General features: G+C 42.0%; 8 protein-coding genes across 8 annotated transcripts; 2 read left to right on the top strand and 6 right to left on the bottom strand.

Annotated features, from left to right (window-relative positions):
* Positions 1-520: 520 nt before the first annotated feature.
* Positions 521-3457, bottom strand: HD556DRAFT_1503211 (uncharacterized protein; the record flags this gene model as incomplete). The annotated part of the gene is made up of 6 exons (XM_041308984.1): positions 521-663; positions 700-818; positions 989-1045; positions 1121-1349; positions 1418-1538; positions 3284-3457. The coding sequence occupies 6 exons, from the start codon at positions 3455-3457 to the stop codon at positions 521-523; spliced, it is 843 nt and encodes a 280-aa protein (XP_041164778.1).
* Positions 3458-8453: 4996 nt separating this feature from the next.
* Positions 8454-9311, bottom strand: HD556DRAFT_1439030 (uncharacterized protein; the record flags this gene model as incomplete). Its single annotated transcript, XM_041305913.1, has 1 exon — positions 8454-9311. The coding sequence occupies one exon, from the start codon at positions 9309-9311 to the stop codon at positions 8454-8456; it is 858 nt and encodes a 285-aa protein (XP_041164779.1).
* Positions 9312-9709: 398 nt separating this feature from the next.
* HD556DRAFT_1439031 (uncharacterized protein) lies at positions 9710-10672 on the bottom strand (the record flags this gene model as incomplete). Its single annotated transcript, XM_041305914.1, has 1 exon — positions 9710-10672. One exon carries the CDS (start codon positions 10670-10672, stop codon positions 9710-9712), a length of 963 nt encoding a protein of 320 aa, XP_041164780.1.
* A 1746-nt stretch (positions 10673-12418) lies between these two features.
* On the top strand, positions 12419-13131 carry HD556DRAFT_1304982 (uncharacterized protein; the record flags this gene model as incomplete). Its single annotated transcript, XM_041299729.1, has 4 exons — positions 12419-12434; positions 12545-12604; positions 12760-12926; positions 12964-13131. The coding sequence occupies 4 exons, from the start codon at positions 12419-12421 to the stop codon at positions 13129-13131; spliced, it is 411 nt and encodes a 136-aa protein (XP_041164781.1).
* Positions 13132-17349: 4218 nt separating this feature from the next.
* HD556DRAFT_1439032 (uncharacterized protein) lies at positions 17350-17844 on the top strand (the record flags this gene model as incomplete). The annotated part of the gene is made up of 1 exon (XM_041305915.1): positions 17350-17844. The coding sequence occupies one exon, from the start codon at positions 17350-17352 to the stop codon at positions 17842-17844; it is 495 nt and encodes a 164-aa protein (XP_041164782.1).
* A 2915-nt stretch (positions 17845-20759) lies between these two features.
* On the bottom strand, positions 20760-21167 carry HD556DRAFT_1192828 (uncharacterized protein; the record flags this gene model as incomplete). Its single annotated transcript, XM_041296216.1, has 1 exon — positions 20760-21167. A coding segment is annotated over one exon (408 nt), but the record flags the coding sequence as incomplete, so codon positions are not given.
* Positions 21168-21176: 9 nt separating this feature from the next.
* HD556DRAFT_1229614 (uncharacterized protein) lies at positions 21177-21632 on the bottom strand (the record flags this gene model as incomplete). The annotated part of the gene is made up of 1 exon (XM_041297293.1): positions 21177-21632. A coding segment is annotated over one exon (456 nt), but the record flags the coding sequence as incomplete, so codon positions are not given.
* Positions 21633-22249: 617 nt separating this feature from the next.
* On the bottom strand, positions 22250-23008 carry HD556DRAFT_1439036 (uncharacterized protein; the record flags this gene model as incomplete). Its single annotated transcript, XM_041305916.1, has 2 exons — positions 22250-22476; positions 22519-23008. The coding sequence occupies 2 exons, from the start codon at positions 23006-23008 to the stop codon at positions 22250-22252; spliced, it is 717 nt and encodes a 238-aa protein (XP_041164785.1).
* Between the last annotated feature and the right edge of the window lie 1245 nt (positions 23009-24253).

Consider the following 24253-nt stretch of genomic DNA (forward strand, 5'->3'; position numbering starts at 1 on the left):
TTGCCTTTTTGTTGCTCTTGAGCCCGTTTTCATGACTTTCTTGTTCCTCCCTTAACCATCACTTTGAGTCTGTTGCAATCTACCAGTTTCATTTAAGCATGCTTAAGAATTAATCAAGTCAGAAATCAAGAATCTGGATCTAATTATTCTAAGAGAGTCCATCTTAACACATTCTGACTTAATTTATTCTTAAGTTGCTCTCAGCCTCATCTAAGTTTTTTTAAGAAATGTTTAAGTAATGTGCACTTTTCCTGATGTGACTCGAAGATGGTATTGCTGTTGCTCTGGCACACCTATGTGGAGCAAGACTTTTTGAGTAGCACAACCTCATTGCCTTTGAGGGGCACTCCCAGGCTTCTTCTGCCTCCGGACTTTAACATACCAGTAGCACCTTGTCGATGTGAGATCTTGAGATACTATGATATGAGTCTCTATGCAGAAGTACTTATAAGTTACAAGTGTGTGAACAAGCAAAGAAAAAGGTATGAGCAAAGAAAATGAGAATGTCCAGTGTGATCCACTACCATGATGCAAGTTTGCTCTCCCTCTTTGCTTGTTGCACCTGCGCCAAGTGGTGACTGCATAAAGTCATGGATGTACCCTGGGTCTTTTTCTTTCCTGCTGCTGTAGCCCCAGAAGGTGTTACAGCAGCCTGAGATAAGGCTATTTATGTGTCGTCTGATGCAAATCCAGGAATACAAATATTGTGGTTGTGTTCTAAGAGACAGAGCAATGGGTACAAGAATAAGGAAGAAGAACTTGAAGAGAGGTCTTTGACTTTAAGCGTGTCATTGCTGCAATGCTTTGCTAGTTGACAACTAAAGTTCATGACAGAGTTGATGAACATGTCAGTGATTTGAAGAAGTAGTTGTAGATGATATAATGAGGGATAGTATGTCAAGGCATTTGAGTGCAGTGGTTTACATCCTCCACCTCAGGTTTGATTCAAATGTTGGGATCAACACTTGAGATGAGGTCTTGTATTAACTATCTCATGCTCTGATCTCCTGGGGTATTCTTTCTCTGTGGTTGATTATCCTCTAAGCTGAGCACACCAGCATCATCCATGAATCATGTAATCTGAGCAGGGGTGCCTGGTAACATAAATCAAAATCAGTACTCAAACAGGACCACTACTTTCCCGGCAAATGACTCACCAGACACTCTGCCACTAGTCATTCCACCTGTAAGTGTTGGTCTTCCTTGCTGTGCAGCTGCCCACTGAACTGGCCCCAGATTGGTGGTGTTGAGAGTTTGGCTGATAGGATACCTGTCACCAGGCATAGATGTAAGAGGAGGTGCCGGTGACCCATTTTTAAAAGCAGTAGCAGTTGTTGCAGTGGCCCCAGCTTACCACAACCAGGATGAGATGAAGGAGGGTCCTACCCATCAATGGCATCAAGTCATATCTTTGTACTGCCATTTGTGGTTGAAGTGCCAGCTCTGCTTCCCAAAGCAGCACTGGTTGTAAACTTGTGTTTTTCAGCATAATCTTTCATAGTGCTGCCAAAGTCTGGTTCGGTCCGGTTCTTAGGCCTCTAAATGTGAACCCTGAACTGGACCTATGGTCCAGTTCAGGAAAGGAGGGCAAACAATGGACCGGACCCTTATGAATGCATTCACAAGCATTTGGTTTGAGTTCAGGATGTGTTCGAACCCCAAACACATATAAATTCATAAAAATTACAATAAGTACATGAAAATCATATCAACTTGCAGTAGCCTGCACTCAGTATCATTAGAACAAAAAACATACATGTATATCTAACATGTATAAGCATGAATAGCCGCTGGCTCGGTGTCAATAGTATCCACCCCATCATGCTGTGTGGTAGAAGGAATTGGAGCATGCTCAAATCTGTGGCTCATTTGTAAGACAAGCAGTAGTAAGTGTAGTTAATACACACTCATCAGAAACCACAAGTCCCATCCAACCTTGAAGCTTGAGCATATGCTGACAAGTTCTTGCCTGCTTCCTACTAAGGCACTCGAGGAGGTCCAAAAAGATGCTCTGCATGAGCTTGAGCATTATGAGTGTGGACCAGTCACATTCAATGCGGGTGAGCTCACGACTGATCTCGTTCGCTTTTGGGAGGTGAGCTTGACTTTTCCTTCACCTAAGGAAGGCACTGATCACCTGAGGAGCTGAAAAATTGGCCACTTGTGAAGTTGTAGATGCAAAATGACCCAGACTAATGCATCATTGTTATAACAGTAGGCGTTGATTGTCCTGCCAAGAATATGGGATGAACAAAACCCTTGTTACTCATGCTGCTCAGAAGGTGGGCTCATCAAATGCTATGACAAATTTTGGGCGTCATCCTGGAAAAATACATGTGACATTTTCAGCACATCAGAGTAAGTGGTAACACGAGTGATGTGCCTTCCAATTTCGGTGTCTTGGTCTTTGAATTATTCATGCTTGGTGTGAGCTAAGTTGGCTGGCATATGCAGATGCCAAATGCATTAGCATTATGCAAGTCAATATTTCATGTGTACGATTTGGAGGACACCACACGTGGAATGTACTCACGCACTCCAGCACCCATATCTGCACGGTCTTTGTAAGAACCAGAAAGAGAGGTCTTTTGAGAAGAGTCACACAAGACATAGACAAGTTCATGTGGACTGTGTATGAGGTCGTGAAGGGAGGAAAGATACCAAAGTGGTTGCCTATGAGTTTGGATGTGCTTGAGGTGCTGAATCTTAGGATCGATAATTTAAAGGCAACTGTGGATGAGACAAAAGGATGGTTGGTGGATTTGAGGAGAGCTGATGGGGGACTCAGAATATATGGCCAATAATGTGCTGCTTGGAGGATACACAAGTTGGAGCACAGATAATAAATGAGACTCACCTTGTAGGCAACATGATAATAAGCTCAAACATCAGCCATCACAACTAACTCTTTCTCGCATGAGTCAGGAGGTAACAGATGTGCAAGATCTTTAGTGAACTGCATGCAAGAACCAGAGGAAAGATTATCAGTCCTAGTACAGATAAATAGCAATAAGGGCAAGTGGATGATCTGCAGAAGTCCCACTCAGTTCGAATGGGTTCGGATGGGTTCAGTATTTTCAGGCATCAGCTGAACCCCGAACCTAATAATAGATTCAATTCTCACATTATACTGAACCCCAGACCAAACACATGGTCCAGTTTGGAAGTGTTCAGGTTCAAACCAAAGTTCAGAACTGGACTCCGGCAGCACTAATCTTTCAGCTACAGACAAGATGCCCAAGTGAGATAAAACAAATCTCACTTGGTTTAAAAGCAGATGGACCTGCTGGATCTGTATGGCAGTAAGCTTGCCCTGCTGCATGAGCTTGCCAAGCTGGCCCATGTTCTGCTTGAGGAGCTGGGCTATGCACATGCTCGATGCTGCCTTGCCATTTTGGCTTTTAAAAGCACTAGTCAGGGCAGTGATGATGTTTAAGGGGTTTGGAGGAGCCACCATCGTTACTGCTTCATTCATCACCATTAATATTTGTAATCTCTCTAAAACACAGATTAGCCCAAACACCATTATGTCAGCATCCGCAAATAACATCTGCTTCTGGAATTGTACCCCCTATCCTACACTACACACATCATAATGGCAAACTCACAACTAGTATACAGTACTACAGATCTATTATCATTATGTGAAATTGCCTTCTCATGCAAATCAATGACATCATCTCACAATTGTACCCTTCTTGGTCTAGAGTGGGCATTACTGTCAGTATGGCAATAACTTGGCTTCTTGCTGTCTGTTAAGATTGTGCTCAAGGGTCAAATCTGAAGGGCTTGGCTTCAGCTTGTGCACTGTGCCCCTTACCCAAGTACGTGCCCCTAACATCCGAAGGCTAATGGACAATGTCCGAAGGGCGTCGGACAATGTCCGGAAGTGTCGGACGATGTCTGATGCATGGGAATTCCGGTGGACGTTCGTGAACAGGTGATAAGACTAATCCAGACAATGTCCAAACTAGAAAGGAAACAGCGGAGGACTACCAGAGGTAGAGGTGGAGGTGATAAGTCAACCCTAAGACTAGGGGAGGTCGACGAGAGTATAACTCAAGTCGGACGGAGGAGGGAATGAGCAGAGTCTAAGATAATATTCAAACTGAGGTAGTACAAAGATTCTACAGGGTTTATATACTATGGAGGACTTAACAGAGAATCAGCCAGCACAGTCTGAAGCTATGCGAGGCTGTGGACGAAGTATATAGAAAAGTCAAACACTAGTCTATCAAAAAATAGTAAATGAAACTGGAGATGAAGACATAGGAAAATAAAGGCGGAAATGAAATGAGGTACAGAAAATGAGATGATCTAACTTTAGAGGGAATGTACAAAGGGATAAGGCACAGAAGCTAGACACAGGTCGGATCCGGACAATAGATAGAAGTCAGCTGGATCCGGAAACTTGGAAATGGTTTGTGTGATAGGTCCGGGTTCGAAACATGGGATATGACACTGTCTCCTAGTATGAATCCCAACTACCTACACAATTTGCCTAAAGAACACCAGTAAATTCACACATTTCTTGAACTTTCTTTTTTGCAACTTGCTGTCAACATGCCACAAGGCAATTATAAGTCCAAAAAGTAAGTGCCTCCTCTTGACTTCAACTTTTTCCAACTTATGTTTTGACTTTTTTGGTAATCATTTTTCACTCATTGGTAAAATGACCTACATTGCAAGTACAGTACACTACCTCATAATGAATGACTGGACACAGGAACAATGCTTGTTGCCACTAAATCATGCATAGAATCTCATATTTAATAATGAATATTGATTTTTGGGGGTTATGCATTATTATATAGGCAGTTTAGCTAAGTAACTTAGTTAGTATGGCTGTAAGCTGAAAATTTTATTATGCCATAGGACAGTGCAAATTAATTTGCATCTTTGAAGTTAATCCATGTCACCTCAACCAATGCAGAAAGTGCATGAGCCTTGCACTGGACATAAACCTTACAACCAGGCTCTCAAACCATCAGTCCCATCAAGTGAGGGCCCAGGTTAGGTTCTGCCAAAACATCTACCATAAGACTCAAGAAAATTGCAACATCAGCATTAAAAGTTGCATGCTTATTTGAGGAAGACTGACTTTGTGATTTGTAAACAAGCAACCTAACACTGTTTCTTCACTTGTATATCTGATATTTTCACTACATTGTTATACTAGTATTTTATAGTCAACATTCAGCATACATATGCATTGCATACCTAACTAATATAAAGATAGATTGTGCATTTAGTGCAACTTGGTAGCACTAGGTCACAATGTGTTACACAGAGTGACAATATTGTTCTGCATATAACCTTATAATGAACAAGAGAACCTGGGGACCAACACTATTCATTATGAGATAGTGTACTGTATTGCAAGTAGCAGAAATTGGTGATACTAGTGATGTGCATGACCTGGCTTCAGGCTGTAGGCCGGGCCAAAATAGGCCAGACCTGATGTGCTGAAAAGCCAAAGCCAGCAGCCCAGGCTGAGGCTTTTGTACTTAATAAACACAATTAGTAATCTTTGATTTCTCAATATCTATTCTTGTCTCTTTGAAATTTTTGTTGCTACCCTCAAGGGATTTAACTACATCCTTATATTAAGCCATATCCAAAAATGGTGAGTTGCCACATTTACACATCATAACTCATCTTGAGTTATGGCTTGGGCCAGAGCCAGACCAAAGCCAGCCATCACTAGTGGCTTTGGCCCAATTTGGATTTTTTGCAAGCTCAAGTTAGGCCAAAGCTGCAGCTTTTGAGCTAAGCTGGGCCAGAATATTACTATAAGTCTGAAATGCAGTATATTGTGGGTATTATCTAAGCTAGTGTGATATAATGTAGTAATACTTATGGTGCACTTACTCAGATAATAATCACAATATACTGCATTTCAGATAAAGTAAATAATATGACATATAGACATTAATAATACAAGTGCTAGCAGTGGTAAGGACTGTGAGATGACAATGAACAATGGCAAAACAATATGAACAAATGAGTGAAGAGTAGAGTAAGTAAGGAGCAGAGAAAGCAGAGAGTAGATAAAGTAGTGTAGGAAACCAGGTCCCTATAGGCTTATAGAGTCTACTATCATAACTCACTAGCAATTAGCAGGTGTGAAACCTACCAATGATAATATTTTAATTTGTATTCTATGAAGGCACATCTTGACATATGCTTATGATTGGTCAGCTTGCAAGCTGATCAGAGCTGTATTTAGCCAAGTTGTCATATCCCATATATTCATGCTTCTCTTCCGAACTTCGGACCCTTAGATCTGATCTGGTCCGATGCATAGATCCACTTCCGATCTGATATCCGATAAGCTTCTTAATTCATTTCCTGTTCATATAATGTTAAACACAGCCTATTCCGTATTTCCTGTTCCCGGTATCTCGGTTATACTTATTACCGGTATGATTACTGATCCATTAACCTATGCTTCATTTCCGACTCACATTTGATAAGCTTTGCATATGCTTTGTACATAGCCTCGGACCTTTGCTTATTGATCCTTCCATTATCCTCTTAGTATATAAACCCATGTATATGTCCTGTAGTACCTCAGTTTGAATATCATCTTAGTTTGTCCTCTTTCTGTCCTCTGGACTTGAGTCTAATCAACTCTCGTCAATCTCTGAGACTTCAGATTGATTCCGATAGTCTACATTTCCGGCTCTATCTTTGGATAGTCTATACTCTGTTTGTTTCTAGTCTGGATCCATCTGGATTAGCCTTATACATGTTTCCAATATCTGGAAGTCATCCGGATAGCACTATGAGACTTGTCCGACCCTATGGACACGTTGTAGAAGAGAAATTGGTAGTGTAGATATATGGGTGCTATGAGATATACTCTAGTAGTCCTCGATGAGCAAGCTATGTGTCAGCCCAAGGGGATTGCTACTGAGAAGGTTCCTCTAAGTTTGTATATGGAGGGAAACACTGGACCGGGCGCTTGGTCAAGCCTGGTAAGGCACACTGTAGAGACTTGTGCCTCTCATTGTGCGATATGGCAGTTTTCACTAGGGAGTACACAGCACGAACTTGTGGCATCACTCTGTATGCTTTCCGCAGATATTCCTATAAGAGGTGCAGCTTTCCTGTGCAATGCGCGCGTGACTTCCCACACTTCACGACGTACATGCGCGCGCGCTTTCCCATGCTTGAGCGCCCTATAGTGCCAGCCATCCAGACACATCCATCCACTGTCCATCAAGTCCACTAGTGCATATATTTCCATTTCCCTTATTTGCATATCGTTCCACCTTTATTTTTATCATGGACCCTTACTTACATATATCTTTACATACCTTACTCAGTAGTGCTTTGGCTCTGCATGACAGCGCTTAGGCACCATACTTAAGCGCCAGCATTACATACTGTTACCCACTTTACCTTTCTACCTTTCTAACTTACCAACTGAAGGTCGCAGTAGCAATCTATTCTCTGACATCCATTTATCTCACCTCGCACTCCCATCTCTTGTCTCGCATCATATCATCACTTAAGCAAACTCACTCTTAGTCTCTTTTGTTTCCACACACACACGCACACTTTCCCGCGCTTCGCGCATTCCTGTGCCTTCTCGCCTGGTGCACACCTGCACTTTCTCACACTTCACATTGGCCGACCAGTAGCGCCTTCAGCACCTATTACTAGATCCTTGCTGCACTCGCTTCCCCTTTAGGGTCGAACGCACTTGTCGTCTCAAGTATAGCAGACTAGGCAACACATGACCTTACAACATTTACAGATACAGTCAGGAGCCTCATTCGTGTCTCACAGTATTGTTGAACCTTCAGCACGAGCGATGTGAAGCGCTAGTGAGCAATGACAAGCGACAATGTGTGACGATGTGTGACTATGAATGGTAACGTGTGTGCGGGTGGTGGAGCGGAGCGACCCTTAATGAGTCGGGAAACAAATTGACAGAGTTTCTAGTAATGTACGGTGGTGGTGCTCATATTGTACTTAGATACTTATTGTCGGTTGGTAGATATGACGAAGAACTTAGACTTAGAGTCCAACAGTGTGCGTGCAAAAAGATGATCATTATACAATATAGGCATGAGTATATATACTAAGTAGTGTTAAGCGCTGTCGGGTGCTAAAGCGAACCGAGAAGTGAAGCAGATACGAGATAATATGTAATGTAAGGGTTCATGACAAAACATATGGAATATGTCCATAAGTGCTGGATATATGTCAGAATAAATGGGAATACAATGGGAATACGCACCGACAAACCGAACAGACATGGAATGAATGGACGGAGGACGAGCAATGGAACCAAGGATGTGCACATCAATGCGTGACTGAAGCGCTCATGCGCGCGAGTGGGCAATGAAGCACTCAAGTGCACTGGGTAAGATATGGGTCACACTATATTAGGAAGTGATTGGAACATTGGGAATTTAGATCCTTGCAAGCCCACAGAGATATTAGTCTCTACACCGGCCTCCAGTTGTAGTGCCTTGGATGGTTCGCAACAACTTAAAGTGGTCGGCGACAATGCATCCGTCATTAGCTCTCTTCATATGTTCATCCCATCCCTTCAGGAATTGCTCTGTCTGGGGGTGACCACTGAGTTCATTTACTGATACCATACCAACTGTGACTCGTTTTGACATGGTGAGATCGTTTAACGCTTTCCGGATGTCTGACAATGATGCAATGAGGTCCTGGATGGGGATATTAACATTTGTGTTCAGGATTCTGTCCATAACACATTTCTTGGTGTCCTTGTCTTCTAGTGGAAACGTGTAGTGGTATTGCGGGGCTGGGGTTGTCGAAGATGATGCGACCAGAACAACTGGGTTGGCATTGGATGGTTTGGCTGCCGGTTTCACAACTACCATTCCAGGATTCAGTGCTTTCTTGGCCTTTGCTTCCCTTACCTCCGGAGATATGATTTCCTCTGCTTGTTCTATGACTTTGGATGAAGGTCCTGGTTTCGGATGCAGTAGTACATCAACACCTTCGAATCTAGCGGTCTTACCCTTGTTTGATCTTCTCGCTTGTTTGGCGGTGAATGCTGCATACTCCTCATTGACTTGCTGGATCTTCTCCAGGTGTTCCTGTTCCTCTTCATCATCTATGGTCTCACTACAGGTGTGCAGAAATGCCGATGAGTTGATTTCCGCGATGACTTTGGTATCCAGTGTGGCACAGTAGTACACTTTGGCTTGTACCTGAATAGTGTTAGCTCCAGTTGCTGGTGTCTGACCTGCATATTTATCAATCTGGTCTTTGAAGGGACCATCTTCCCGAGATCTGGGGATTCTGCTACCATCAGGCATGTATACCTTACCCTCATTCTTGATGATCTTTCCACTTGTAATATATTCGTGGTGACTATTGCACCATCTCACGATATGGCTTTTACCTCTGCAGAAGTAGCATTTATATGGCGTACTTTGCAAGTTATACTCCTTTTTGACTATGATGCTGCCGGATGGCTGCATCACTGTTATGGAAGGTTGCGTGACCAGAACTGATGCAGTAACTGTTCTATAGGTTGGCTAAGCTGGCGAAGAAGATGCGATACTAGTTGAAGCGACTGCCGCAGTTCCAGGTAGCAGGAATATGGCTGCGGTATATACCTTATCCATTGGGTATGGTTTGTCAGGATGATGATCTACCATTTTGATTTCCAAGTGCCTGTGAATGATAGTGTTAGCGGCCTCATGAATACTGTCTAGGAACAATTTGTCACATTTGAGCTGGCAAGTTTCTTCTTTGTCATCAGGAACTTGGAGATCTTCAGGAAGCTCCAATAATACATTCTGAATTTGTCGAGCGTGCAGATAGGGATATGTGACTGTTCCATACAGAGGTTTTCTAGGTCGTTCCAAGTATAGTGACAGTCACCTTCACATCCTGGGTACAGGAGTTTAAGTGCATTGTAAAACTTTTTCCAATCATTGCTGTCAGCTTTGTTGAGCATTTCCCATGTCTCAGATTCTTCAATGGGAGCATAACAGATGGCCTTGATGCACGCTTCATCCATTAGACCAGCATGATTGCTGAGCAGAGCAACATCCTCTAAGTATGCGAGGAGACGAGTTGTGGTGCCATCAAACTTGGGAGCGGTGTCGGTGCCACAGAGAGGCATTCTGAATATTGATGAAAACATTTGTACTAGTGTGAGTTTTGGAGGTGGTGATGAAATTGATGTGGTCAGCAGAACTTGTAGTGGAGTTGTGGAAAGTGATGGAATCTGAAGAGCAGATAATCTGGGTCCAGAAAATGAAGGGAGTGCAGCAACACGTTGTCTGGGTGAGGGTGCAAGAAGTAACAGTGTTATGCCTAGGAATGGGTTATCCAGTGAGGGAGCATGGGGAAACACTGAGGAGAGTGTGTTGTGGGTTTCTGATAACAGACTATCTGAAAATAAGGAACAAAGTGCCTGTTTGGCATGGGTGTTGGAAGGATTTGTGTCTTCTCCTTCCTGAGTTTTGGGGAGTAGTGTAGAGTCAGGTGTATTTGGGGAGAGTTGCTGTAAAACAGAGAATTCAGAAGATGCATGAGAAGGGAGTTCCGATGGTCCAGGGATGTCAGCTTTGATGATGAAGTCTTCTCTTGGGAATTTGATGTTCTGCAGAATGCAGCGAGGATTTCTCTGAAGCCGTCTTTCTCCAATCTTAATGGAGTCCCTCATGGTGGGCTCCAGTTGTAGAGAGTTGGTTCCTGGTGGGCTATACAAAGGTGTTACCTTAAGACTCAATGTGTGAGTGAAAAGTTCGTCCCAAGAGACTGCCTGTAGGATTATCTCTTGATATAAAATGCAAGGGATATCTTGTTAAAATCAAAGGTGAGAGAAGGAAAAGATACCTTAAGCATGTTCAGAGTTCCAAAGAATTGTCTGAATTGTCTGAAGTGTTGGACTGATGTGTCCGGTTGAGGTCCAACATCAAGAAATGAAGGTCCGAGGTTGTGCAAAGCTTCCAGTGAGCTTCTGGTGAAACAACAAGGTTTCCAGTGAGGAATATGGCAGTTTGTCAAAGTATAGAACTTATGTAGTATAACTATGCAAAGTCTGTCAAAAGACTTAAGGATATCAATAAGCAAAATGGCAATGGTCAGGCCAAACAATCATTCTGAATGAACTAAAGATCAATTGTGCGAAGTACTAATATCTGAAAGGAACTCTACTAACTATGACTCATAGCAAGGGAAGTGAAGTACCGTCCGATGTAGGACTGAAAGTCTTTGTAGCCTCGTAGAGGCTAATGATGCAGTATCCCTCAGCATCCTATTGCTTTACTATAGGTTCATATATCACTAGTCCTAGCCAAGTAGATGTTGCAATAGAGTCAAAATCTGTTTCTTTCAAACCATGCAGGTTCAAAACCTTCTTGCAAAATATTTATATTTTGCAGTGTATAGATTCTCAGAGACACAAGTGCAAGAAAATAGGGACAGTTGGACATTTTGAAGTATTCATCAAAGTGATATCATTTGTGTCTGTTTTATCTTTTTCAATGCGGCCCAGGTGTTACTGCTTTGTACTAGTTTTGCAGCAGAATGTAGCAAGAATGCTTCTCTTGCATCTGTACATTGTGGTCTGTAGCTGGGAGTATCCTTCAGCATGACATGAAAAATAAAATGATGAAAATATACTAGCAGTATTGGATTGGACAATATATGGACATGTAATGTAGGGCGCGCACAAAAATGCAGTGCTTGGTATGGGACAGGGTGTGATTTCATAAAATAAAAATGTCATAATTGGCAGGTTTCAAACCTGCCCGGTCCAAGAGAAACAGATTTTGACTCTGATGATCACTTGCAATTTCATCTTTGACAGGTTTTGAACCTGCACAGACAGATTTGGATTCTGTCATATTAACTGCTTGGCTAAGACCAGTTAGATGCACTCCCAATGAATCCATTCAGAAGTGAATCCCCAAGGTACATCCATCTATCCTGCATTTTGTCAGTTTTAACATTAATTTCTAACATCCCCCTTGAGCCCAACCATATGCAATCCTTCCATTGTCAGTTGTCACTCAACCTGCCGATGATGATATTTTCTCATGGATAGTTTTCTTCAAAACCCATCATAAATGCTCTTTTCCACATCATTGCCACAATATATTCAAAATATGTTTCAATCAAAGCCTACAGGTTTGCAATCAGTCCTAGTTCAGGAGTTATAAAAGTCAAAATCTGATTTTCCTGGACTGAGCAGGTCAAAAACATGTATCACTCAGCATATTTCAAGCATGCACGATCCAAGATAAACAGACTTTGAATCTGTTGTAACAACCACTTGGCTGAGACTGGTTATGATGAGTTTTTGAGACAACCTTTCATGAGCAGATGTTCAATGTATATTTCAATGAAAAAAAAGATGTAATCATATAGGTTTCAAACCCGCTCAGAACAAAAACATATATCAATCATGAGGAAATGTCAAGGTGCGATTTCATAGAATAAAAATGTCATCATCGGCAGGTTTTAAACTCGCACATTCCAAGAGAAACAGATTTTGACTCTGGTAATCACTTGGCAATTTGATCCTTGGTAGGTTTTGAACCCACGCAGACAGGATTTAGATTCTGTTGTAACAACTGCTTGGCTAAGACCAGTGAGATGCACTTCCAATGGACTCAATCAGATGTGAACCCTCAACGCACATTTATCTGCATTTGACCACCACACAAAATAGTGGGATGCAATGACTCATGAGCTTGAATTTAAGGCAAGTTTTAATGGCAAAAGAAAAACCATGTTATTATACAGGTTTTAAGCCTGCTTGGTTTAACAGAAATAGATATAGAAAATGTCCATGGGCAAATGATTACTCAGAGGGATTTAGGATCGACAAAGACAGACCTTCAGAGTGTGTAGAGTTCAAAAAGCGTGCAGACCAGAGTCGTGGCAATGACATGAGTTTCTCAGAAAACCAGGTGTGTTTTTATAGAAAATAAAATTTATCATTGACAGGTTTTGAACCTGCACAGTCCAAGAGAAACAGATTTTGACTCTGATGATCACTTGGCAAATTCATCTTTAGCAGGTTTTGAACCCACGCAGACAGATTTAGATTCTGTCATATCGACTGCTTGGCTAATACCGGTTGAATGCACTTGCAATGAACCCAATCAAAAGTGAATCCTCAAGGCAGTTCTTTCAATAGTATGGTTGTCATGATTGATTTTATTTATTTTACTCTTATTGCAAAAGACATCAGACTTCTTCTGGGGCTCTTGACTTCAAGACCTGTTTATCTAGCAATTGCTCTGAAAAGTGCTGATGACAGACCGCCATAGTGGGCCAATGATGTTTGTGATGTCTTGGGATATTAACAGCTGGATCATGAGTGAAAACCGACAATGGAAGGATCACATATGATTGGACTCAAGGAGGATATTGGAAACTAATACTAGAACTGACAAAATGCAGACAAACGTACCTTGAGGATTCACTTCTGAATGGGCTCATTGGTTGTGCATCTAACTGGTCTTAGCTAAGCAGTTGATATGACAGAATCCAAATCTGTCTGCGTGGGTTCAAAACCCGCTAAGGATGAAATTGCAAGTGATCATCAGAATCAAAATCTGTTTCTCTTGGACTGTGCAGGTTTGAAACCTGCCGGTGATAACATTTTTATTTTATGAAATCATACAACCAGTGAGATGACACTCTCAGGAAAGTACACATGAGTCCATTTCGAGGTGTGTTCTAACAGGAAAAAAAAAACATATAGATCAGTGTCTGAGATGCTGTCTATGAGGAAATATTCAAGACATGTTCTAATAGAAAAAAATGTGACATTCAACAGGTTTCAAACCTGTTGAATTCCAATGGAAACAGATTTGGACTCTGTGATGACAACCACTTGGCTAAACACAACTCTGATGAGCATTTGAGTAAACCAACCATGAGCATATATCAAGGTGCATTTTTATAGAAAATAAGAATTATCCTTGGCAGGCTTCAAACCTGCACGGTCCAAGAGAAACAGATTTTGACTCTGGCGATCACTTGGCTATTTAACATTTGGTAGGTTTTGAACCCACACAGACAGATTTAGATTCTGTTGTATCGACTGCTTGGCTAAGACCAGTGATATGCACTTCCATATGAACTTCATTCAGAAGTGAACCCTCAAGGCACAAAGTTCAATGTATGACCACAGTCTTGATGCAAACTCGGAATGATGAGTACAAGAACAATTTAATTCTCTTTAAAGGTCTCAACTTGGTTGAAGAAAAAGAGCAGATTACACATCAAATTTTCCAGTTTGATTCTAATGACCTGAGGAAGTTGTAGATAAAGCAGAAGTGTTTAGACAATAGTGCAACATTCTGCCCTTAGATGCTTTCAAGCGCTCAGTGTCAAATAACAGTTATAGCGTATTTTATACTTTGAGTCCCACAATATGCAAGATGGTGGTGGAAAGTTGTTCAGAGTCAAAAGATACATGGTGCTATGTAAGTAATTCTAAGTGTGTTCTCAGTGTGCAGAAGCAAGTCAGAAGCATAGCAAATAGGCAAAAGTATGTAAGTCGCTTCTGAATGGGTTCATTGGGAGCACATTCAACTGGTATTAGCCAAGCAGTTGATACGACAGAATCTAAATCTGTCTGCGTGGGTTCAAAACCTGCTAAAGATGAATTTGCCAAGTGATCATCAGAGTCAAAATCTGTTTCTCTTGGACTGCGCAGGTTTGAAACCTGCCAGTGATAAATTTTATTTTCTATGAAAACACACCTTGAAAAATTTGCTCATGGTCGGTTTGCTTGCAAGCTGATCACAGCTGTGTTTAGCTAAGTGGCTGTCATAACAGAATCAAAATCTGTTTCCATCAGAGTGCAACAAGTTTGAAACTTGTCTAATGTTGCATTTTTTCTCTAAGAAAGTGTCTTGAATATTTGCTCATAGACAGCATCTCAGAAATTGATCTTCATTGGTCTTGGTCAAGTTGTCACCAGATTTAAAATCTGTTTCTCTTCAACTGTGCAGGTTTAAAACCTGCCAATAACAACATTTTTATTCTATGAAATCCAAAATGGTGGAATGTGATGAATCACGAGTCAATGCAAAAGACACATCTCCATATAGATTACAAACCTGCTTAGTTCAAGAGAAATATATTTCGATTCTGGCAATCGCTTGAATAAGCACAATAAAGAATCTCAGCCTTAATAGATCTGTGTTTTTCCTAATTCCCCAGGTTATTAGGATCAAACTTGAAAGTTTGATGTGTAATCTGCTCTTTTTCTTCTTCAACCAAGTCAAGACCTTTAGAAAGAATTATATTGTTATTGTACTTATCCTTCTGAGTTTGCATCAGGACTTTGGTCATACATTGAACTCTGTGTCAAAAATACACTGCTGTGATCCTTTCATTGTCAGTTTTCACTCATGGACCCACCGTGGTGGTCTTCCATCAGCACTTTTTCAGGGAAATTGTTAGATAAACAGGTCTTGAAGTCAAGAGCCCCAGCAGGAAGTCTGTGTCTTTTGCAATAAGAGTAGGATAAAAAATCAACACTGACCATGCTATTGAAAGAGCTGATAAAATGCAGATAAATGTACCTTGAGTACTCACTTTTGAATGGGTTCATTGGAAGTGAATCTAACTGGTCTTGGCCAAGCAGTTGATACAACAGAATCTAAATCTGTCTGCGTGGGTTCAAAACCCGCTAAAGATGAAATTGTCAAGTGATCATCAGAGTCAAAATCTGTTTCTCTTGGACTGTGCAGGTTTGAAACCTGCTGATGATAACATTTTTATTTTATGAAAATGCACCTTGACAGTCTGAAACCCATTGAACGCTGCATTTTTTCTATTAGAACATGCCTTGAATATTGAATCATAGACAGTCTCTGATATCATTGATAGAGAGTGACTCGGACAATTTTCAACAGTTGGCGTGGATCATAAAACAAGTTGCTGCAAGGCTAGCAGTGGAACATGGTTTCATACACCAGCTTTGAATTTTTTTTGGTTTCTCTTCCAAGAAAGTGATAATGCCACCAGAAAATTGAGGCCTTCCAATTTATTTTAAGATTCATGTAGAAATGTGAAGGTGTGATTTCATAGAATAAAAATAAAAATGTTATTGTTGGTAGGTTTCAAACCTGCACAGTTCAAGAGAAACAGATTTTGACTCTGGTGACAACTTGACTAAGACCAATGAAGATCAACATTTGAAATGCTGTACATGAGCAGATATCCAAGACATGTTCTAATACAAAAAATGTGTCACTCAACAGGCTTCAAACCTGTAGACTTCAATGGAAACAGATTTTGAATCTATTGCAGCAATGACATGGCTAACATCAGTTGAGATGAGTTGTAGAGAAAATCATTCATGAGGCAATGTCAAGATGTGTTTTCATGGAAAATAAATTTCATCATTGGCAGGTTTCAAACCTGCACGTTCCAAGAGAAACAGATTTTGACTCTGGTGATCACTTGATAATTTCATCTTTCGCAGGTTTTGAACACACGCAGACAGATTTAGATTCTGTTGCATCAACTGCTTGGCTAAGACCAGTGAGATGCACTTCCAATGGACCCATTCGCAAGTGAATCCTAAAGGCAGTTCTTTCAATAGCATGAAGGATCACATATAATTGGACTCAAGGAGGATGTTAGAAATTAATGTTAGAGCTGACAAAATGCAGATAAATGTACATCGAGGATCCACTTCTGGATGCATTCATTAGGAGCGCATCTAACTGGCCTTAGCCAAGCAGTTGATGCGACAGAATCCAAATCTGTCCGCGTGGATTCAAAACCTGCTAAATATGAAATTGTCAAGCGATCATCAGAGTCAAAATCTGTTTCTCTTGAACTGCGCAGGTTTGAAACCTGCCAGTGATAACATTTTTATTTTATGAGATCGCACCTTGACATTGACTCATGTGTACTTTCACATTGTAGCTTGCATTCCCAAACACTTGCTTCATATGAAGAAGAAGAGCAGATTACACATCAAACTTTCAAGTTTGATCCTAATGACCTGTGGAATGAGGAAGAATACACATCTGTAAAGGCTGGGATTCAATGCAAAGATTCAAAAGAGCCATCTGGCCACCATTCACTTATGTACAAGGTTGAAGTGTACTGTATTTGAGACCTTGTGATGAAACGAATGGTCCGACCGTTTCCAGGACTAGCGGACTTCTAACTTGAGTTATCTTGCGCTCGTCGATAGTTATGTCTTCTGTTTTTGACCTTGTTTATTCTACCATCGCAGTCTTGTAACCAGCGATATATCTTGTTCCCATCTACGGGATCATCATCAGAGCTATAACAACCAACTTAGGGTGTTGCTGACATTAGGTCAAAAACCCATTTTATTTGTCGACCCCTATCATGTCATCTACCACCAATTCACTTGACACCGACCAGAATATGGCCGCTCCTAATAATGGAGACACACCAGCCTTGTTCCAACTCCTTGCGCAGCTCGTACAAGGACAACAAGATTTCGGACAAGCGGTGACTCAAATTTTAAATCAACCAGCATCAGCACCACAGACACAGCCTGCGGCACCTCCCAAGGCATCAGTCGCAGAGCCTGATGTCTATGACAGAAAATACGACACCTTTGATCCTTTTATGAGCCAGCTCTATTTATTGTTCTCTGCCAAACTGGCCGTCTATGTTAACGACCAGATGAAGATTGTCACTGCCTTATCCTTTATGAAAAAAGGCTTTGCAGGAACTTGGGCGACCAACATTACAAAGCAGCTGAGAGAGGGAACTGTTACATTCGCAAGCTGGACGGCGTTCAAGAGGAAGTTGAAAGAAGAGTTTGATGATCTAAATAAGAAGCAAGCCGCTCAAGTAAAGCTACATGCAAGTTAGAAGTCTGCTAGTCCCGGAAATGGTCGGACCATTCTTTTCATCACATTACCCTCTCCCAAGGTTGATGTCTTCATCGACGATTCTTCTGAATGTCCCTATCCTCCAGTCATAAATTCCTAGGGGCATTGCGTATCTCCACTCTGCTTGACACGGAATGCATATCTTGAGGCGCTCTCAGTCATGTGTCAGAAACTTTTGAAAGGCTTCGTTCATTCCGAACTCATTCTTCAAATTTTGCTCTGGTTCCCAAGTACTCTCCTCTCTTGGCTGTCCTCTCCACTTTACCAGAAATTCCCTTTTTCCTCATCTTTCTCAACTATCCAAGATTTCTTCGACTTCGTATTCCAGTGTCCCTCCAAGATCTATTGGCAGCAGTGGCGGCGGTCATTGTTGTAATGAAGAAACTGGTAGTTTGTAGGAGCGGAGGAGGGTGGTATGGAAGACAGGATGGATTCTTTTCCAGGTACGTGGTAGGTCCAGTTTATATGCGTGTTCTCCAACTTTCTTCAGAACTTTGAATGAGCCGAAACAATGATCATCTAGTTTCTTTGAGGGACGATCAGATCTCAAGTTGGTTGCCTCCAAGTAAACCAAATCCCCAGGTTGATAGTCTGGAGCCTCACAATGATGTTTGTCATAATAACACTTCATGTCCTCTGCCACTCGTGCTAATGCTGTAGTAGCTTCTTGAGTGAGGTTATGCATGCGTGAGGCGAAGACATCTGTGCTCTCCGCCCTGACACTAGTTCGGGGCTCGATACCTTTACGAGGATGACGTCCATAATTTAGGAAAAAGGGTGAGTACCCGGTAGAGGATTGGATCTTGTCGTTATAACTAAATTGAGCGAGAGGTAACCATTCTGCCCAGTCATTTTGACCGTAATTGGTGAATAGGCGGAGGTATTGTTCTACCTCTTGATTGATTTGTTCTGTCTGACCGTCCGTTTGTGAGTGATAAGCAGTGGATAAGTTGGTTTGAATTCCAAGAAGCTGATTCAAGTCGCGCATGAAGTTGGATACAAACTGGGATCCACGGTTGCTGATAACTCATTCTGGGATGCCGAAGTCCTGCCATACTCGATCACAGTACAAATGTGCAAGTCCTTCTGATAAAAGTTCTCCATTGGTTGGTGCCAGACGTATCATCTTGGACAACCGGTCCACGACAACAAGAATAGCATTGTTCCCTTTACTGCGGGGAAGCTGTGTAATAAGGTCCACCAATACAAACTGCCAATTATGGTCTGGTATTGGGTTAGGTGCGAGTAATCCGAACGGTTTGGTAGGAAAGGTTGTAGTTCGCTGACACCTTTCACAACCACTCACATAGCGCGCTACATCCATATGGATTCAGGGCCACCAATATGTCTGCAGAATTAGTTCTGCAGTTTTGAAACGTCCTGGATGGCCAGACACAGGTAAGTCGTGATGAATGTGAATTATTCGTTCCTGGAGAGTCTGCTCATTGGGCACATAGACATGGTTCTTCCACAAACTCAATCCATTCTCATGTTGTCTCCCTCCATTTCTACTTCCATCGAAACAGCTCTAAACCATTCCTCTTTCAACAAAACTCAATCCTCATTATCTCCCTCCCCCTTTCCATGGTCCAATCGTCTCGAGAGGGCATCAGGTTTCCCATGGCTTTTTCCTGGCTTATGAATTAGCTGGAAATCATATTCTGCAAGTTGCAAAGCCCAACGTGCTTGATGACAGTTAAGTTTCTTGGCCAATGTGAAATACTCCAGGTTCTTATGGTCGGTCAGAATTTTGAAAGTATGCTGCACACCCATGAGATAGTGCTGCCATTCATCCAGGGACCGCATAACTGCAAGGAGCTCTTTGTCGTGGATGTCGTAATTGCGTTTGACATCTGATAATGCGCATGAGCTAAACGCAATAGGGTGCCATTTGCCGTCGTCTTGAAGTTGAGATAAGACAGCTCCTGTGGCATAATCGGAACTATCTGCCTCTACTCGGAAAGGTGCATCATCCTTTGGCATCATAAGCACCAGTGCCATTGTAATGGCAACTTTTAGACTCTTAAAAGCCCTTTCTTCCTTTACTCCCCAATGCCATAGTTCCTTTCCCGTCAATCGGTGTAGAGGGTGAGCAATGTGAGCGAAACCTTGAATGAAACATCAATAATAATTGATGAAGCCTAGGAATTGTTGAAGTTTGTGTTTCATGGTAGGTCAAGGCCATTCTTGTACTCCCTTCACCTTTACTGGATCCATAGAAACTTCGCCATGTCGAATAACAAGACCCAGATAGTCGATTTCCATCTGTTCGAAAGCACATTTCTCAGCCTTGAGATATAGGTGATTGTCGCGGAGGATTTGAAGGACTTTGTGAGTAACTCACCGATGTTCTTCGACCGACTTGGTAAAGATGAGGATGTCATCCATGCATACAATTACTACCCCATGGCTAATGAGTCCATGAAACAGATCGTTCATCATCGTTTAAAAGGTAGCAGGAGAATTGATGAGGCCAAAGAACATGACTCAAGGTTCATAAATACCTCGATTAGTTGTGAATGCAGTCTTCCATTTGTCTCCTTCTTGAATACAAATGTTGTTGTACCCCCAACGGACATCTAGCTTGGTGAAATAGTGCACATCACGAAGCTTGTGTACAACTTCAGAAATTAGAGGTAAAGGATATTGGTTTTTGATGGTCACTGTGTTTAATTTGCGATAGTCTTGAACAGGCCGTAAGGAACCATCTTTCTTCTTAATGAAGAAGAATGGTGATGCGATAGGGGATTTTGAAGGCCATATTCGTCCAGAATGTAGATGTTCTTCAATAAATGTGTCCAATTCTGCTTGCTTGGCAAGGCTCAGTGGATAAATTTTACTGTTGAAGGATTCAACTTCTGGCTTTAGTTTAATGGCATGATCCCACTGATGTCGCTCTGGAAGCTGATTGAATGAAGCCTTTTTGAACACTGGCATAAAATCTTCAAGGTACTTTGGGAGAAGTTCTTCCAATGACATCTTTCTCCCTGTCTTCAATGCTTCCTCTGCTAACTTTTGTGAATGAGTTTCTACAGCTCGTATCTTCATCTGCTCCTTCAAGCGCTCCCAATAATGCCACTCTTCAACCCCTTCACTCATAAACTTTGTGACAAAAATACGGTCTCCTTCTTCTACCCTTACAGCTTTCTGTTGTTCTCCTTTTGGTTCTTCCTCTGGTTCATGTGACGATCTCTCTCTGAGCATGGCATGACATGTAAGTGGACAATGATTAAAGGTGATACTGCCAGCATGCCAGTCAATGGAAGGATTATGTTTGCGGAGCCAGTCATAGCCAATAATAAGATCTGTCTTGCCGGTGTTTGTTACTGCAAAGTTAAAAACTTTGACATGGTCTTGTATTTGAAGATGCATCTTTGCCACCGATCGAATTGGACCTCCTTCATTATGCGAGCCATCCGCATTATAGACTGGGATGGGTCGAGGGAGTGGTTCAAGATTGAGACCTTTTGCTCGTACAAATCCTTCATCAATGTAACAGCCAGTGGCTCCACAATCCAAAAGAGCATTCAGCTCAAAGGTGCATTGATAATCAAGGGTACAGATAATGACTGATGTGACAACTGAGTTTTGATTAATTTTGTGGATCCAGCTCCTTGGACGCTTTAGCTCCCTGAGGACTTCCCTTTGTTGGATTGGAGCAAGCTGTCGAAGCTGAAGTAGGAGATCAATATTGACTTCAGAAGTACGCTGACAATTTGTCCAACGACGCAGTATCTTTAACGCCCTTTCATCATCTGAACGAAGCATCTCCATGGTCCAGAGTAGAGAACCTTTCTTTTTCTTTTCCTCATCTTCCAACTGTCTCTTACTCACTTCTTCTTTTTTATTTTTCTGTTTCTGCTCTTTTCTCCGTTGATTTTTCTTCTGCAACTTGCTTTCAGTTGATCTATAGAGCTGGGTGCTTGGGAGTCCAAACCACATGTTTCATTGACTGATTCAGCACTTATCGTACAATCCGCCGGTGAAGTAGCACCCATTACTCCTGGCTTTCCTGAAAAACCCTCATTTCCAGCTTGATCACTCCTAACCCTGAATATCTCTGCAACTTCTTTCTTCTGCTCATCCACCAAACTTTCAAACATCGCCCTCGCAGTCTGCCATTCCTTTGGCTTGGTACAGTTGCGGGAGATATGACCCATCTCTCCGCAGTTATAACACTTGATTGGTCCCGCACATCCACATGCCTGATCCAGATCCATAGGCTCGCCTCGTCCAGGAAAAGTGCATGTGCCCCCATTGCCAGTGCCCCCGATGCCTGATTGACCCCCCATATTCAAATTTGCATTGGTAGTCACAGCTGTCCCCACATTTGGATAGCCTTGTTCTACTGGCATACTTCCAGGTCTCATCCATCCTGGTCCTGCTCATCCGTCTCCAAATCTCCTTCCACTCGGGGTTTCTCCTTCACTCCTCTCATTTGCCCTCTTGTTCCTATCATAGCTCTTCACATAATCCCTCCAGGCCGCCAGAGTTCGGTCGACCTGTGGCACTGCTACAATCGCGTCAAAGGTCAGCTTGTCAAGGTTCTGCTGTAAAACATCAAGCAGGGCTTCGTCATTGAATCCTGCAAGAGTCGCAAGCTGGTCGAACTCTGCGAAATATTCGTCGGCAGATTGTTTGGGATTCTTCTAACTTGCATGTAGCTTTACTTGAGCGGCTTGCTTCTTATTTAGATCATCAAACTCTTCTTTCAACTTCCTCTTGAACGCCGTCCAGCTTGCGAATGTAACAGTTCCCTCTCTCAGCTGCTTTGTAATGTTGGTCGCCCAAGTTCCTGCAAAGCCTTTTTTCATAAAGGATAAGGCAGTGACAATCTTCATCTGGTCGTTAACATAGACGGCCAGTTTGGCAGAGAACAATAAATAGAGCTGGCTCATAAAAGGATCAAAGGTGTCGTATTTTCTGTCATAGACATCAGGCTCTGCGACTGATGCCTTGGGAGGTGCCGCAGGCTGTGTCTGTGGTGCTGATGCTGGTTGATTTAAAATTTGAGTCACCGCTTGTCCGAAATCTTGTTGTCCTTGTACGAGCTGCGCAAGGAGTTGGAACAAGGCTGGTGTGTCTCCATTATTAGGAGCGGCCATATTCTGGTCGGTGTCAAGTGAATTGGTGGTAGATGACATGATAGGGGTCGACAAATAAAATGGGTTTTTGACCTAATGTCAGCAACACCCTAAGTTGGTTGTTATAGCTCTGATGATGATCCCGTAGATGGGAACAAGATATATCGCTGGTTACAAGACTGCGATGGTAGAATAAACAAGGTCAAAAACAGAAGACATAACTATCGACGAGCGCAAGATAACTCAAGTTAGAAGTCCGCTAGTCCTGGAAACGGTCGGACCATTCGTTTCATCACAAGGTCTCAAATACAGTACACTTCAACCTTGTACATAAGTGAATGGTGGCCAGATGGCTCTTTTGAATCTTTGCATTGAATCCCAGCCTTTACAGATGTGTATTCTTCCTCATTCCACAGGTCATTAGGATCAAACTTGAAAGTTTGATGTGTAATCTGCTCTTCTTCTTCATATGAAGCAAGTGTTTGGGAATGCAAGCTACAATGTGAAAGTACACATGAGTCAATGTCAAGGTGCGATCTCATAAAATAAAAATGTTATCACTGGCAGGTTTCAAACCTGCGCAGTTCAAGAGAAACAGATTTTGACTCTGATGATCGCTTGACAATTTCATATTTAGCAGGTTTTGAATCCACGCGGACAGATTTGGATTCTGTCGCATCAACTGCTTGGCTAAGGCCAGTTAGATGCGCTCCTAATGAATGCATCCAGAAGTGGATCCTCGATGTACATTTATCTGCATTTTGTCAGCTCTAACATTAATTTCTAACATCCTCCTTGAGTCCAATTATATGTGATCCTTCATGCTATTGAAAGAACTGCCTTTAGGATTCACTTGCGAATGGGTCCATTGGAAGTGCATCTCACTGGTCTTAGCCAAGCAGTTGATGCAACAGAATCTAAATCTGTCTGCGTGTGTTCAAAACCTGCGAAAGATGAAATTATCAAGTGATCACCAGAGTCAAAATCTGTTTCTCTTGGAACGTGCAGGTTTGAAACCTGCCAATGATGAAATTTATTTTCCATGAAAACACATCTTGACATTGCCTCATGAATGATTTTCTCTACAACTCATCTCAACTGATGTTAGCCATGTCATTGCTGCAATAGATTCAAAATCTGTTTCCATTGAAGTCTACAGGTTTGAAGCCTGTTGAGTGACACATTTTTTGTATTAGAACATGTCTTGGATATCTGCTCATGTACAGCATTTCAAATGTTGATCTTCATTGGTCTTAGTCAAGTTGTCACCAGAGTCAAAATCTGTTTCTCTTGAACTGTGCAGGT

Source organism: Suillus plorans, assembly GCF_016647745.1.
Source record: "Suillus plorans strain S12 chromosome Unknown HD556scaffold_8, whole genome shotgun sequence".
Lineage (NCBI taxonomy): Eukaryota > Fungi > Basidiomycota > Agaricomycetes > Boletales > Suillaceae > Suillus > Suillus plorans.